Genomic DNA, 16429 nt, shown 5'->3' on the forward strand with positions numbered 1-16429 from the left:
AGCTCATTACAACACAAAGGGAAACAGCTCCAAGCACATTTTAACAGGGGTCGGGGAAAGAGCCTCAGTTTCGACTGCGCGTAAATCTCTGAGGTACAGGTTTGTCAGGTCTGGTGGACGTAGATCACAAAGACGTCGCTAAGATGTCAAAATGAGAGAATTAAATTGGAGTCATGAAGCTCAGCTTAAAGTCAGCCTCTTGAACCAACATAAGTGTTGACACAACTTCATCACATGGAGTCTGTTTACCAACGAGCAGGCTAACAATGTTTCACAGAGCGTGATAACAGCTGAGCTGTTAGGCTCTAAGGAGGAAGCTTGAAGGTCTGCGGCTCTTCTGCTCAGAGTCAGCAGCTCGCAGAGTGACTGAGGGATACCACAACATTTTTCACAACAATGCCTCCAGAAGCAAAGACGAGTAATGGGTTTGAGCAAAAACAAGGAGACAGGAAGTCACCTGCTCTCATCCATCACCTGACAGAAACTCACTTAAGACCTCATTTCTGAAGTTTTATCAAATTAGCCCCCCTGCATTTACTCAAACAGCTCACTCTGACCCCTTTTCTGCATGTAAGCATGTTTCTTCACACAGATTAAGCTCAATATGCATGAAGCAGCACTTTTATCACCACACAGATGTTTGTTTATGGCGCATGTCCAAAATGAATACCAGCTAAACATGGGTGTGGTTTCATATGGGCACTAACAGACATGCCACCACATGTGACAAGTCAACACCAGCCCTTTGCAGATGTTGAAATATCACTTTACAGCCTGTGGGAGTATGTGTAATATGAACAACACAAACACAAACACGTTTGTTTGCAGGTTTTCAGCACGGTCTGCATCTCTCACGGGGCTTAAAGTAACTTTAAGGAAGAAACTGCAGAATAGCTTCAAACTGTATCAATTCTGTGAAGGTAAACCGGAATCTTGCCTTCAAAATAAAAAGAAGATGCTGACTGTCGGGAAAAACAACACCGTAACCAACATTGTAAACTCAGTAAATTGAATTATTACCTCCCTATAATAACTTAAGTAGCATTTAAGTTAAGTAAACAATAAATACAAAACCAACGGTCGTTTTCGTTTTGCTGCATCGACCCCATTCATCAAAACCAAACCAAAATCTAAACTAGAGTCGACTTTTATATGATTAAGAAATATATTTGTGAGTCCATTTAGGCTTTGTAATCACTTAAACTAAAAATCTTATCGATTGAATTCACTAAACGCCCGTTTTTGAGCGAAACCTACAAATCTATGTTTTATTTTGAAATTAGTTACCGGAAGTACATTCGGACGTTGACGCTTCCTTAATGGATGGCGATGTTCTTTACGTTGATTTTTCATCTTAAACGACCAACAATGAAAGAAAACTGAGGCCAAATTTTGTTATGTTTTCTTCAAGTAAGTGAATTTTATTATTTTATCGTTTTTAATCACTTTTGTTTTCGTTCATGCTTCGGAAAAAAAGTTATAAAAAATCCTTCCGCTTCAAAGTTGTGCAGAAAGTACATTAACTAAATGGAGTTACTCTCAGTAACAGATGCAGTGACATATTTTTTGCACAATTTCGCTGTTGAAAGACGAAAAAAGTGTTAATTAGATTATCTTTGACGCTAATCAAACCTTACCTGGAGATGTGCTTCGTTTAATGTCAGCTCCCGGGTTGAAACACGAGGCGCTCTCTCCTCCCAGGATGATTTTTGCCGTGTTTTCTGTCTTTATTTCCCGTTCTGAAGTCAGGTCCGTGATATGCGAAGCTTTTCAGTCACAGTTTGCAACATCCAAAGTAAAACCACACACTCAGGAGGAGCTCCAGCCCACTGGAACCCAGACCAGACCCAGCAGACCCTCCTCCTCTCATCTGGAGCCAAGCGCGAGACTGTGGTGCCTTCAGGAACGGCACGGGAAATTCAAACTCTACCGTAAACGCACCAATACAGCTCCGCTAATCTGAGATATCTCTCTCTATTTCAGTTAACATCAATGTTTTTAAGCATATTTGTAACAGAAACATTTTTAAACCTCAAATCTATGAAATCCCTTCGAAAACATGAATCCAGATATTGTATTTACTCTGCTACATGATCATAACTTGTGTCCTCAGAGTGGTAAACACTCAAAACACTTGAAAGAGGCCCTATCAGTTAGGGTAATGGTCGTGGTCGGACATATCACAGTGATTGATTGTTTATTGCTCTGTTTACTACACTGCAGGGCCCCACTAACCTGAGAAAAACAAGCTTTGCTATCTGGACAGAATAAGATAAATTAATCTGTTTAAACAAGAAAAAATAGGAAAACAAGTCAAAATCTTAAAAAAAAAAAAAAAAAAAAATTGAAACTAGATTTTTATTTCAGCTGTTTGAGAGTCAAAGCCAGCTGTTATGATATGAGGGTTTATCAGTGACATCTGAAGGCATTTAAACCCACAGACCAAAAACAGCTTGAAAACTTAGTCTAAAAATATAAGTATAATATAATTATAAGAATACAGCACAGAAGATTTGATTATATACCAGGAAATAGACCAACCCCCCTGGTTTTATGATGCCTGGGGAGGATTTCTGAACAGCTGAGGAGTTTCTGACAATGCTTTGGTTATACATCACTGACCTCTGGTGGATGTTATAGATGCATGTAGTTAAAAACAGAAAGAGAAACTATTTTACTGTGAAGCTCATCCTTCTAATATACCGTGTTCTAAACAGTAAAGTCATGTCTTCAGTACATTTTTGGTACAGCCATCATGTTTTAAAGATGAAAGATCTGAATAAAGAATGTGTCAAAGTAGAGTCAGATGAGAAAGTCCATTAACAAAAAAAAAAATCTGTCTTTGATTTTAAAATCAGCAAAGAAATACAGAAGCACATAAGTGGAAAAAAGCCAGATCTTCTCTGCCAAAGCCAAACACCTTGTTAAAAGTCTAGTGACCTAACAAACAGGTTCCTGTTTAGCATCGTCAGAAAAATAATGGGAAATCTTTCATTGCTGCTACCCACTGCTTATTTTATGAATGTGGCTCCATTTAAAGTGAAATAAACGTTTTTTATTACCATAAAGCTTTTTACAACTAAGAAATGATCTACCAAATGTGAATTTCCCACTTGACATAACTTGTTTACGTATAAGCTCATAGTCAGTTAAAGTGCATTTGGGGTGAGTCATTACTTTGTATGGTTCATTTGTTGGTCATGGACACCAAACAGATTTTGTCTTAAGTGATATTTTTATTATTTTTGCTCCTGTGTTTGTCTGGTGATTCTACATGTAACCATAGCTGCATTGTTTACATGTGAAATCAGCTGTTAGCAGCCTGTAGCATGTCAATGCTAACTGGTGCAAGGCCAAATGTTTCCCACAAGGTGAGGACGTGCAAGAAGAGACGACATGGACCTGTCCTTCCATCCATCGTTATTGAGAACGTAAGATCTATTTCCAATCAGATGGACAAGCTAGCCATGTTAACCCAGCAACAGAGGGAATACCAGAAGGCAGAGTAGGATCATGCTATTCACAGACATGGCTAACGGAGCTAACATCAGACACCAAGGCCACATTGGAAGAGCTTCACCTGCTGTGAGCAGACAGGATCCAGGAGACAGAGACTGAACAGACTGCTGAAGAAGCTCAGTCCTGGACCCTGTGGAGGTGGAGGCTGGCTGACTGGACAATGATGGACAAGCTGTCAGCATCTATTTTCTTTTGGAGCTTTTTACACTTTCTATGCACTTTCTTACTTTTGTTTACTTGATTGCTGCTGTGACCTTTCCTGAATAAATAAAATTTTTTCTATTCTATTCTATTCAAAAGCTTGGACCAATACTTTGATGTCCTTGTTTCCAAGTGAAAGACATGCATGTGCATTGTTTGGATTCTCACCGACAGAACAGAGGACTGATCCTGGAGGATAAAAGTGTTTCAACAGACGAAGAGAAACCATACACTGTATTTATGAGAGCCAGCTGATCTTCCCTTCCCTTTCTCACAGACAGCTGGAGGCTTAATAAAACAAAGCTCTGACTTGGGGATGCTATTAATCTTTAACATCACCGGAGGTGAAGACATCCACAGTGTCATGTGAGAAACTGCACTTTACACTTGACTGACAATGTGAGGAGATCACTGCTGCTGGAGTCACAGGTAAATACCACAGATTCAGATATAAAGTATAGATTATAGATATAGATAGATACAGTTATAGATATTTACTAAAGAGGCAATAAAACCTTAAAGTTGTGGGTCGATTGGTTGATTCAGAATTGGTACAAATGTTTCTTTGTGTTCTAATTACTGTCATTTTATGGACTGTTTTTTCCTTTTTAATTTATTTTAATCCATTATTTGTTGTTTTGCTTGAAATACACTGCAAAAAAACTGAAATCTTATCAAGTCTTTTGCCTTATTCTAAACAGAAATTGTCCAGTCCAGAAAAAACTCTAGTTTCAAATTGTTTTAAGACAAAAATGAGGTCTGACTTGTTTGTAACAAGTTAAAAAAATCAGCAAATTGAACAAGAGAAAAGTTATTTGTGTTAAGACGTTATCTTAGCATCAAGCAAATTTTCAAGCTAATTTCTCTTGTTTCATTGGCAGATTTTTGTACTTGTTACAAGAATTTTTTACTTAAAATGAGACAAAAAAAAACCTTAATAAAATTGCATTTTTTTCTTTGCAGTGTATATTCATATGGACCGAAGGGTCTGGAACAAAGTGTAAATAAAAAGTAAAGTAAAGTAAAACACTGTGTCTTCACAAACTGGTTTAACAAAAAGTAAACTATATAAAAAAAAATCACTTTATAAACTGAAACAGCTGATTTTTAATTAGGAAAAAAATGCTACCATGTTTTTTCAGGGTGTCCTTTGACAGGATCCTTGAAACATTCAGCAGTTGCACCCTGCAAAAAACTGAAATCTTGTCAAGTGTTTTTCTCTTATTTTAAGGAAATATTGTCACATTACACTTAATATGAGCCACATTCAGCTTATTAGTCCAGAAAAATGTTGTGTTCCAGGTTGTTTAAAGACAAAAATAAGGTCTGAAAATTCGTTTAAAACTAGAATAATGTCCTAACACGAGTAACTTTTCTGTCGTTACATTGGCAGATTTTTTTCAAAGGTCCCATATCCTACTCCTTTTCTGCAGTTTAATATGGATCATTGATGTCTTCATGAAATGGTAGTAACATGTTTTGGTCCAAAAAGCCAATAAATCAAGCACAGCAGCATTGTTTCCAGGCTCTCATAGCCCCTCTGTTCAGAACGCTCTGATTTAGTGGGCGTGGCCTTCATAAGTAAATGAGCCACCGCTGATACCGCCCCTCTCTTCCACGTCACTGAGAGCGGCGCCACGAGCTCCGAGTGCACAATGTTTAGAAAACAGCAAAGCTCGTTTACCGTAACATTACAGGCTAAAACAACAGGCCAACCGCAGCTAAAGTTAGCATCCTGAAGCTAACACAGAGACAGGGGGGACACTGAGGAAAAGCTCTTCCATCTGCTCCACAGCACACAGCATTTAAAATACTCACATTTCCAGGGTCCCAGGTTTGTTGGAGGATGGTTGGTAATGCGCCTGGATTCAGGACCAGTCTATTCGCTAGCCCTCTGTTGGACTGTCCAAAGTTGGAAAAGCAGTTGGCCGTGAAGTGACTAGCACACACATGCACAGTTTTACTGAGTGTAGCTGGAACATTTCCTTGATAAATGAACTCTAGACACTTAGTCTGTCTTCTTCTGAGATGGGAAGCTTGTGCATGGAACTATGTGGCTGTTTACAGCCAAAAACAGAGCAGTGATGGCTCTTCAACTTTGGTTTTCCCCTCCCCGCTGCTGGAGAGCTCCAGCAGCGGGGAGGGGGTTCAGGGATCTGCTTCGGTGGACCAATCAGGTCAGACTTGCTCCTGATTGGTCAAAAAAGGGAATCACTGACGTCGGCAAATCCCGGAAATTCCAAACAGCTCGTTTTAGGTCAGGATTTTACATTCACAAGCTCTACTAAGTACAGGTTTTGTCATTAAATATCACATTTTGTGAGCTGGGAGGAAAGACAAAGACCCACAAATTTCACTAAAAGACTGAATAAAGTGATTTCTGCATAACATGGGACCTTAGACTTGTTACAGCAATTCAGACCTCATTTTTGTCTTTGAATAACTTAAAACAACCTTTTTTCAGACTGATCAGGTGACTGTGGCTTATAATTAGTCTAGAAAGACATTTTCTTCTGAAATTAAGACAAAAAACCTGGTTAAGATTTCAGTTGTTTTTGCAGTACAGACTTCAGCCTTTATAAAACCATAAATCCCTCCTGACTCATGTTTCCTCCTCAGGTTTAAAATGCTAACCAGGTGGATAACTGTCGCAGTGTTTCTGGCTGCCTCAGCAGATCTAGCGAGCGCAGCTATTGGCCAGCGCGGTCTGACTGTGGCGCCGGCCTGCAGGGTCAAAGGTCATCCAGAGGCAGAGCTGACTCTGAGCTGTGGGGACGAGAAGAGCTCAGGTCAGTGATCAGCAGTGGATTCAGAGATGTTAGTTAAAACTCTTCAAGTCATAGAAAAGACTAATGACTCCTTTTATCTACAGGTGTGGTCCAGTTCTGGCACACCCCCTTTGGAGACCTTGAGACCTCTGGTTTCCTGAGCATCCTAGACCCCGTCTTTGTGCATCACGATGGGAGCCTGGTGGTCCCCAACACCAGCGCGCTCCACAGCGGCCTGTACTACTGCCTCCTGAAGCACGAAGAGGGACAAACGCTGTGGCCGTACGAGCTCAGCGTGGGTCAGGACGATCAGTCAGACCCTGAACACACAGCAGAGGAGCAGCAGAGCTGTGGTGCGTTCAGGACCAGGTCCAGGAGGGATGTTGGGTCCGGGGAGGGGAGGCAGGGAGGTGTTTCAGAGGAGCAGTTTGCAGGAGCTGTGGTAGCGTCTGTGCTTCTGACGTTCGTGGTGGGCTTCAGCGCCGGGGCTGTGTCCAGGGCTCCAGTTCTCAGGTGAGACCAGGGTTTACCCAGACCGGGCACAGGTTCCCAGACTCTGACACTTCTTTATTTTTTAAAAATCTTTTTGGGAACAAACACTCATAACAGGATGTTTGAGAAATGACAACGTACGCACATTTTGACCGTCTGATTCTGATGTTTTTATGGTGGGTCACTGAACGACTGATGCAGATTTGATCCATTATTGTAGAAATATAAACAAACACAGGAGTTAAATTTGATTGAAATCCATGAAAACAGAGAACATTTGATTAGTTTTCTACATTTCTTTGATGAAGACCCTCGAGGTGGCTAAACCAGGATAACAGCAGGATCAGAGGAAGCAGGTTAATTTAGGTTGGTCACAGGTTTTAGTTTGTCTGTCTGTGAACAACATAACTCAAAAAGTTACAAACAAATCTTGATGTAATGTTCAGGAAATGTTCAAAATAGGATAAGGAAGAAGTGATTAAATTTTGGAGGTGATCTGGATCACCGTCTGGATCCAGGACTTTTTTAAAGGATTCTTTATCATTGTGAGATAGGGCTGTTTTCACCATATGTGTATATAACTCCACCATAAATGGTCGGATTGCTTTGCTAAACAAAACAACAAAAGGTCACCATAATTTCTGACAGATGTAAAAGTACAATCCAGATTCTGGAAATATTCTGGATACTGAAATCTAGAATATGGATCAACACTGCCAGGAAACAAATTATCGTACAAACCTGCAACTAACACCAAACAGTAGTGAGTATAAAGTTGAAGTCGGACTAAAGTGTTGTTGACAATCACAATATGCTTGGTGGAGGTCTGTGCTCTCTGAGTGCTTTGCTAGTTTTGTTATCAGGTTGGCCTGTTTACCTTTTCCCTCAGCAGGGGGTCACTGGTCTTTGGTTTTTATGAGAAAAATGAAATATTATCAAGTGTTTTTGTCTTATTTTGAGTAAAAAATGTCTTTTTAGACTTAATATGAGCAACATTCACCTGATCAGTCAAGAAAAATGACTTACTTCAAGTTAGAGACAAGGTTATAATAGTTAACTAAAATGAAGCTAAAAACAAAAACTAAAATTTAAAATACATTGCAGTTAACTCAAACTAATATAAACTATAAAAGAAAACAAAAACGATAAGTAAACTAAAACTGTATCTTGTGTTCACAAAACTAACTGAAACGAACCAAAATTAAAGACAAAATGTCCTTAGTTAAAGTTTTTGACAATATTAATAGCCTTTAGGATTTAAATTAATCCGACACATTTTCCCAACCAATTTTACGACAGTTTTCGGCAGTTGTCAGCGCCGTACAGCACCATCACAGCGACGTACTGGGACGTGCTTGTTTACTGCACTGACTGACTGTGCGCTGTGCTGCAACAAAACGTAGAGGAGCGATGAATCAGAGCGTCTGTAATAGTCTAATTTCATTTGAGTCTGACTTTATTGTTACAGAGTCCAAGTTTCTGATCATTAAAGCTCATTTTATATTGTTTTATAAAATTTATGTTTATATTATTTTTAATGTAATTTATGTTTATATTTTTATGTAATTCATGTTAACATTATTTTCATATATTTTATGTTTATATTTTTAATGTAATTTATGTAAACATTATTTTAAAATAATTTTTGTTTACATTATTTTAATATATTTAATGTTTTTATTTTCTATGTAATTTATGTTAACATTATTTTAATATATTTAATGTTTATATTTTTTATGTAATTCATGTTAACATTATTTTAATATATTTTGTTTACATTTTTTATGTAATTTATGTTAACATTATTTGAATATATTTTGTTTATATTTTTTATGTAATTTATGTTAACTTTATTTTTATATATTTTATGTTTATATTTTTAATGTAATTTATGTTAACATTATTTTAAAACAATTTTTGTTTACATTATTTTTGTGTAATTTATGTTAACGTTATTTTAATATAATTAATCTTTACATTTTAATATTAAGTTTATTTTATTTTCTTGTGTTTCAGGCAGCAGCCAACAGTTCAGTATCAGCATTGACTGAGCAGTGAGCACTATGTAAACAGTATTACAAAATATTTACTCCAACCTTTTTGAATCCTGCACCTGGTGAATTAGGTATGAAAAACTAAAACCAAACTAAAACTAAACTAAAACTAAACTTAAACTAAGCCTTGTTGCAAAAATTAAAACTAAATAAAAACTAGAATGCCTGCTCTGAAACGAATTAAAACTAAACTGTAACAGAAAAACAATGTCAAAACTACCTAAAACTAAACTATAATGACAAATCCAAAACTATTATAACCTTGGTTAGAGAAAAGTTGCTTGTATTAAGACATTATTCTAGTTTTGAACAAATTTCAACACTTGTTACAAACAATTCAGACCTCATTTCTACCTTTGAATAACTTGAAACAAGATGTTTTTTTCTGGACTACATAGTTGTCATATCAAGTATTCTTAGAAAATGTTTACTTCAAATAAAACAGAAACACTTGATAAGAGTTCAGTTTTTTGCAGCGTGGGCTGAAAAGTTTTGAACCCCTGCTTTATACCAAACATTTAGTGCATTTGGTTTCTGTCCCTGAGGAACTCAGCTTTGCAGCCTGGGAGCTCTTTCTCAAAAACAGTCAAGGTTGATGATTAAAATACGACAGCTCAGATTGTTGCGTGTAGCTCTGCAAAGTAAAATTTCTGAAAAGGAACATTTATTGGATCAAATCAGAAATGTTAAGTTGATATTTTTCCATTTCTATAGTTGGAGTTTGAATCATACAAAGTGTTTTCTAACTTCAGTTTTTCCTTCAAGATGTCTGAGAGCGATCACTGTGAAGCTGAGGTCACCGCAGCAACAACCACGAAGCCGCCCAGCTGACACACCCGACCACGGCCCTAAGGTCGGCACGGCGACCCGGCCCAACGTTTACAACAACGAGGCCTTAGAAATGGAGGAGGTGGAGCAGCAAGAGGAGGAGGATTCTGCCGTGAATGTGACCATGGAGTCAACAGTTTCATCTACTACCTCATCTCCTCCTGCTAAACCAAAGAGAAGCTTTCGGCAAAAACGGGAGGAAGAGCCGGAAACAGCGGCGTACCTGGAGGGGTGTGACTACATGAAAGTAGAGAAAGAGGAGAAGGTGGAGGAGGAGCAGACAAATCTGGGTGAAGCGTGTGACGAGGAGGTAGAGGACAGAGGGGACAGATGTTCATTTTATATTTCAGAAAAAGAGGAAGAGGAGGAGGAGGAGGAGTGCAGCAAGGATCAGGAGCAGAAAGATGGAGGAGAGAGCAGGGAGGAGGAGGAGGAGGAGGAATCAGAGGTTAGTAGCAGCAGTAACGAGGATGAAGAGGGGAGTGAGGAGGAAGGTAACAAGGAGACAAGAGGAGAGGAAGTGAGCACAGGATTAGGAAAGGAGAAAGAGGCAAAGGAAGGAAACAGTGAAGTAGACGCAGAGGTGGATGTTAGCGCCAACGACGAGAAACCAGAGGACGGCGGAGGAGAACCTGCACCTTCCCCGCCTCCCAGAGGACGCCGCAGCCGCGTGATCCGCCTCTACCAGTACGACGAGGACGGCCAGAGGTACGGACACCTTCCAAACCCCGCCCCTGACGAGCCAGGCCCCACCCCCAGACTCAAGCAGCGCTCCCTTTCTCTGACACGTCTCAACGCCATCATGGCTGCCTCGGCGGGGCCGCTGGACACGAGAGAGGCGGGGAAGGAAGAGGAGAAGCCGCACTTTCAGATGATGTTATAAACTTCTCTTTTTTTTACCCAGAAAGCCTTTGGGTTTGACAAACAGGAAGTGTTCATGGTCAAGTAAATCAGTTTCCCAAAGTCTTTAAAACTGCTCATGTGACGAATTTTTCTGATATTCATCCGAACACTGAAGTGCATCTGATTAAAGACTGATTTTGACAATTTCACTTTCTTTATTATTGAAACATCTACAGTCACAAAATGAGTAAAATAATGAGAAAGAAAACAAACCCTCAGCTCTTCTCAGTTCATTTCTGTATTCTTATTCAAACACTCTTTTCCCATCTTTTCGTCTCCAGATGAACTCAAAAAAAGACGTCTCCATCAGAGATCTTCTTTCCCCACAGCTCGCTGATGATGCTCAGAGATAACCTCCGCCGTGTGGTTTGTACCCAGAGTCCACAGGGAGCGTTCTGTAGTCCATGTTTGTGCGTATGAATCGTTAAAGTCTGTATTTGGAAGATTGAATTCCCGCTTCTTTCCCTCTGGAAGGATAAAATAATTCCTCCTGTGTTGGTAGATTTATTCTTCTGTTCCTCGTTTTCCTGTTTGGTGAAGTGATGCCGTCTGCTATGATGTTGGCCAAGCTTTCTGCCATTCCACAAACTCGTCCAGCAGCACTGGCCCTGAAAACACAACAGTAGAGTAAAAGTTCCTCTCATTCAGGGTGAAAAATATAATTATTGATGGTTTGTGGTGTTTCCTTTGACTAAAACTGGGACAGGTCCTTAAATTACCAACCCACAACGTCCCACTTTTTGGGACCCTTCTGTTGGGGTGCCAGACAAAGCGATTCAACCCCAGAGGGTGGAGCTAGAAACACTGCAGTCTGTCGATTGGTTGAAAGAATCGTCACTTCCTGTGCGACAGCGACTGTTGTATTTCTCCTGGCGGGACACAGTCTTCTCTGAAACAAAACTTGATTTTTCTTTGTAACAAAGAGCCACATGCCAATCACAGAGAAGACAAACTGCTGGACGTCTCCATTCTTGCTTTTTGTTTACTGCGTCGCGTCTTTCTTACTCATTGGATTTATTACAGGGGTACACCGTGTTGCACTGCTTTGGCATCATGCTATTACCTAGCTGGCACAGCTATCGGCATCAGGCTTAAGGCTGATTTATGCTTGACCCGTCTGCGGGGAATGAAGTCATTTTTGCACCTACACCGTCTCTCGTGGTCCCTTTCACGCAGAAAATTTCCACGCCGCGTACACTCAAAAATTTCCAACCTGCCGGACGAAGGGGTACGGACAAGATGGTGGAAGAACAGGATCTCATAGTAGTCAAAGTGTAGAAATACAGGCATCTGTATGACTCTTCACACAGAGACCACCGTGAGAACTGAGCGGTAAATAACTCATAGCGTGAAATTGTGGCCACTCTCAGCAGAGAAGAGAAATCGGTTAAAAGAACCTGGAGAAATCCCCAGGACAGATATGTAGATGTTGTAAACAAAGGCAAACTTCTTTGACTCTCGTTAAGTACTCTGGTAGACGCGTGTTTGTGAAACACTGCCCCCTGCAGTTTGGAAATAGACACCAACTGACACCGCCCCGGGTGTTAAAAAGCTTTCCGCACATCATGTTCGCACAGAAAGCACAACACAGTCTTAACGCACCTCCTTCCAAGAAGGGCAAGGCTGGCTGTGGAAACACAAACAGGATCAGACTTTACTGATCCGACCAGGGATGGGTATTGAATTAGGTACTTTTATAGGTTTCTGACCAAATTCAGTCAAAAGTAGACGGAACCGATTCACGTAAAACCAAAAAGTACCATGTTAAGGTACTTAAACGCATCCTTGTGACTGTGAGGAGGTGGGAGAGTAGGTGATTTTCCATATTTTCCATGCTGTACATGAACACAGCATTACAAGGTTATATATTGAAGAATGAATATGTTAAATCAAACAAACTTTGAGATTTTATTATCAAACAAATTGATATTTTTTAACACATTAACACAAACAAGTACTGAAAATTGGTAACATTGAGTACTGTTACCAATTGCCAGGTACCGGGCATCAGTACCCTATTGTTTCAAATGTGAAGTTACCCATCCCTAGATCCAACTCGTACCCAACTGTACTGGTCCAAACCAGACTGCTTGGTGGAAACAGGGCTTTAAAGAGAGAAGCTAACATATTAGCTAAGTTGCATCGCCCAGAGTCACATGACCACCTTGCTCTTCCCGTCAACATGCACCTGCAAAAATGGCGACCAGCAAGCAATAAGGAGTCACTAAACGGTGAACGCATGGAGTCAAGCGTTGCATCAGCTGATGGCACCATCACCACATTTAACACCTCCACAGGAAATGTGCCGACACTCTGTCAACCTTTTTGAGATGAGGAAATGAAATGTGCTTTGGTTTATTAACATGTGACTACTTTTTGCACTTAAGGTGTAAAAGTGATGCGGCTTTGTCACCCTATTAGCTTCACAGTCTTTAAAAGAAGCTCTGGTTGATTCAGTGTCATACCATGCTGCTCAAGTATACATCTCCGCTGGATGTGAAATTATTCTTTGGAGACATTTATTGGTGAGTAAAGCCTCTCAAGTCTCGTTTACTCACAAGCTCCATCTTCGTCGTAGTTACTGAGGTCTGTCTTGATGGTCCTGCTGAACTCCAGAACGTTATACCACTGGTCCTTGTTCATGCCCTTGTACTTGGACTGCTGTGGGAGGAATAAACATGTGTTTGGTTGAAAAAGACTAAAACAGCTCAATCATTCTCCCCCAGCTCATTTAAAAACCTAAAACTTGAATACACTTTGGCCTTTCAAAATAAGAGCGTTGTAGTTTACCTCCAGGAACTGTTGGAAGACTGGAAAGAGAGGCCATGATCTCCCGAGCAACAAGGCTAGCATTGATTTAGCCGTGTCCATATCCAGACTCCTCTGATCCTTCTGCTGAAAGAAGTGTTTGGACATTTGAGACCTTCTCAACCACAGACAATCTGCAGAAAATCAGACTCCAGTGAGACGTGACGGCTCTTTTTTCATCAGTAGACTCACCCGAGAAAAATCAAAGGCATATCTATAAATGTTTTTGAAGACAACCGAGTCATTGAGCTCACTGCGCAGGTAATCCAATTTGCTCTGTAACCTCTCTGTGCAGTCACACCTGCAAGAAGCCAAAGGATCACACGCAAAACCGACTCAAACACAGTCAGAATGAGGTCACAGTCAAAGGTTTGGACAGAGTTTAATTCATGCAATAAAAAGTTCTTACTGTAATAACGTCATCCCCCTGAGCCACTCATCCTTTGTGAAGAAACCCATGTTTGCTGCTTCTAGATGCCAGGCTATAACTAACATGATGATCTGCAACACAGAGAGGTCATAAGTTATATTCAGATTCCATCTCCAGCCCTTTAATGTCTCTGTTAAAGCTCAATAAATTCACATAAAATGCAAAAGGTGAGTAAACAATGAATGAGATTAAGGTTAATTTAACCAGCTTTGCCAGGTGCTCTGTAAATACAGATCAGGATTAAGGATACAAGCATGTGGACTCACATTCTCTGGTTCCACGCCGATGTCTTCACAGAACTTCTCCATGGCCTCTGGGCCGACCACCTTGTCGGCACCGGCGTACTCATGGAACCAGGCCAGGCACTTCTTCCCAGAGAAGAGCTTGTCGGATGTGGGCCTGGCACCGCGGATTGGAGGTCGAGTGAAACTTAAACACAAAATAAAAAGAGGATTATGTTTCAGAAAATATCAGTTCTTACAAATTATTAAGAAAGGATGTGCTATCTTTTGGAATAGTGCTTACTTGGTAATTTTACATCTAGGCTCATCTTCTGCATCAGGGAGCTTCCTTTTTTTCTTCACAGGCATGACTGAGCCTTTGATGGGTTTCGCTAGCTACACAAAAGAAAATACAAAGCCAGTCAGCATTTAACACACAAACATCCATAATTAGTAGTAATCTACTTCTACTAAAAGATAATAGCTGCAGGATGCAGGTCTTACCTGTGTATTTCTGACTACCTTGTCCATTTAGATCTGAAATATTCTGGGATACAAAAAAATCCAAACATCAGTCAAATAAAAAAACAAAACTCTTTGACAATTCTTGGTCCAGCCAGAAGCAGGAGCGTACTCACAGGCTTTTCCAGTGCTTTAAATAATGTTGAGATGTCTGTGAAGTTTTTTTCCTGAGAGCAAACACAATCAAAACAAACAAGATGTGATTAACACTCAGAAAAACTCAAACGTGTTGGATATATATTTGTTTATATAGCTTGTTTTTAATTTAAAAGAAAACTGTGGTTCATTAACCTATAAGTCTGGCTTAAAGTAGAGAGAATTTCACTTAAATTTGGCAGTACAAGACCTTGACACCACCTGGAAAAGAGACATGCAGGTAAAACTGTGCCAAAACCCTCCTAAACTGCAGGTTTCTCTCCTTGGACATTTTTAACTCTTAAGATATCTGTGTCATCAGTAATGAGTTACATCTTTTTTACGCTATTATATGAATTTCCAAGAGAGTTGAGGCTTTCTGGATGGTTCTACAGTCACGACACGTTCAGTTTAACGCTCTGAGGCGAACTACTGTTCTAACGGCTACCCGGCTTCCGTTGCCGCTAGCTCGGCTAACTGACTGAGGTGACTAATTCTAGAAAAATGTGAGCTCATCTCACCGTTGCGTAGGAATTAATTAAAATCAAAATAATTTAATGGAAATTGTTACACACAGCTACATCTATGCTGTCTGGTTCAGTTTGTGGAGACGCCTTTTGTTTTCTATCTGTCGAAGCGGCTGTCATAGCCACACACTGCTAACGTTAGCCGGCTTGTCAACATAGACGTCATTCAAACCGGTTTAAACCGAATAAAACAGATTAAATATCATGTTATTGATTTAATAATTCATACTACACAAAGTCATACAAAAACTAACATCAACTTACAATTGTTTCTTCAGTTCTTTTCACTTAAGCAGTCTCCAGCTCACAAATCAGCCCCACTTGTCTCTGTGCTCTCACACCAGGGTTTTTGGCTGTCGCCGGGGAGAGGACGATACCACTTTTTATAGGGGTGTTAAGCAAATTTAGCCTTTCCAATCTGAGAAACTTGTCCACTTATATGCTCATTTTTTTAAAAAAATAAAACGTGTAAAATGTGAATAAATCTTAATCTAGAACAATGTTCAATATCCCCATAAAATAGACCATGACAAGGGCAACAATGTGATTTACGTTCCCCCTCCGCGGCACAAAATGGTGAAACGTACATCTTTTAAAGCAACACTCCCTTATTTTTGGCTCTCACATGTTTGATTTCTTCCACATTGAATTCGAACTTACTGACCCACGAGGCTGACGTGCATTTTGACAACAATCTTTAAAAAATATTGGTGTCTATAACTTGACTTTTCAAGACTGTATTATATTTAGACTGCACGGTAACTTCAGTAGTAACAATAACTGGTAAATGGTTCATTTAAATGTCTGCATTCACAGCTTATAAATGTGAAGTTTTGTGCATTTTTTTTTTCAAATTTATAAAAAAAAAAAAAAAAAATGTGATTTTTTTTTATTTTTTTATTTTTATTTTTTTATTTTTACATTTTTTCAATATTTTGAAATAACAGTTTTTTTGTTTGTTTAATTTTTTAATAAAATGTTTATATTTTATATGTCTTTTTTTACACTACATTAAAAAAAA

The 16429-nt window shown here is 39.5% G+C and overlaps 2 protein-coding genes across 4 annotated transcripts in view; both read right to left on the reverse strand.

Annotated features, from left to right (window-relative positions):
* The window catches only part of LOC141798180 (calpain-5-like), a 29119-nt gene extending 27242 nt beyond the window's left edge, over positions 1-1877 (reverse strand). The window contains exon 1 of the mRNA XM_074680002.1: positions 1638-1877. The gene's annotated coding sequence lies outside the window, so the exon portion shown is untranslated. The remainder of the gene's footprint in view (positions 1-1637) is intronic.
* A 9019-nt stretch (positions 1878-10896) lies between these two features.
* Positions 10897-15823, reverse strand: LOC141798184 (DCN1-like protein 5). 3 transcript variants are annotated; one of them, XM_074680008.1, is made up of 10 exons: positions 15673-15823; positions 14863-14913; positions 14729-14771; positions 14529-14620; positions 14270-14432; positions 13983-14074; positions 13766-13874; positions 13556-13657; positions 13324-13426; positions 10897-11373 (listed from the first exon to the last, which is right to left on the reverse strand). In XM_074680008.1, exons 3-10 carry the CDS (start codon positions 14753-14755, stop codon positions 11318-11320), a joined length of 744 nt encoding a protein of 247 aa, XP_074536109.1. In that variant the 5' UTR covers positions 14756-14771; positions 14863-14913; positions 15673-15823; the 3' UTR covers positions 10897-11317. The 3 variants fall into 3 exon arrangements, with proteins under 3 accessions (XP_074536109.1, XP_074536107.1, XP_074536108.1); XM_074680006.1 differs by having other exon boundaries at positions 10898-11373; positions 13556-13660; XM_074680007.1 differs by lacking the exon at positions 15673-15823 and adding an exon at positions 15038-15077 and having other exon boundaries at positions 10898-11373; positions 13556-13660.
* Positions 15824-16429: the final 606 nt, after the last annotated feature.

This window comes from Halichoeres trimaculatus, unplaced genomic scaffold, assembly GCF_033239565.1.
Source record: "Halichoeres trimaculatus isolate MK-OKI-2021-1 unplaced genomic scaffold, fHalTri1.1 fHalTri1_scaffold_9, whole genome shotgun sequence".
In the NCBI taxonomy this organism is placed as follows: domain Eukaryota; kingdom Metazoa; phylum Chordata; class Actinopteri; order Labriformes; family Labridae; genus Halichoeres; species Halichoeres trimaculatus.

Excerpts from the sequence above, each read along its gene's own strand:
- LOC141798184 (XM_074680006.1), bottom strand. The coding sequence starts at position 14,755 with ATGGACAAGGTAGTCAGAAATACACAG. Across the intron at positions 14,433-14,528 it reads CCTAGATGTAAAATTACCAA|TTTCACTCGACCTCCAATCC; the intron begins GTAAGCACTATT and ends TTTGTGTTTAAG. Across the intron at positions 13,661-13,765 it reads ATGCCTTTGATTTTTCTCGG|CAGAAGGATCAGAGGAGTCT; the intron begins GTGAGTCTACTG and ends CACTTCTTTCAG.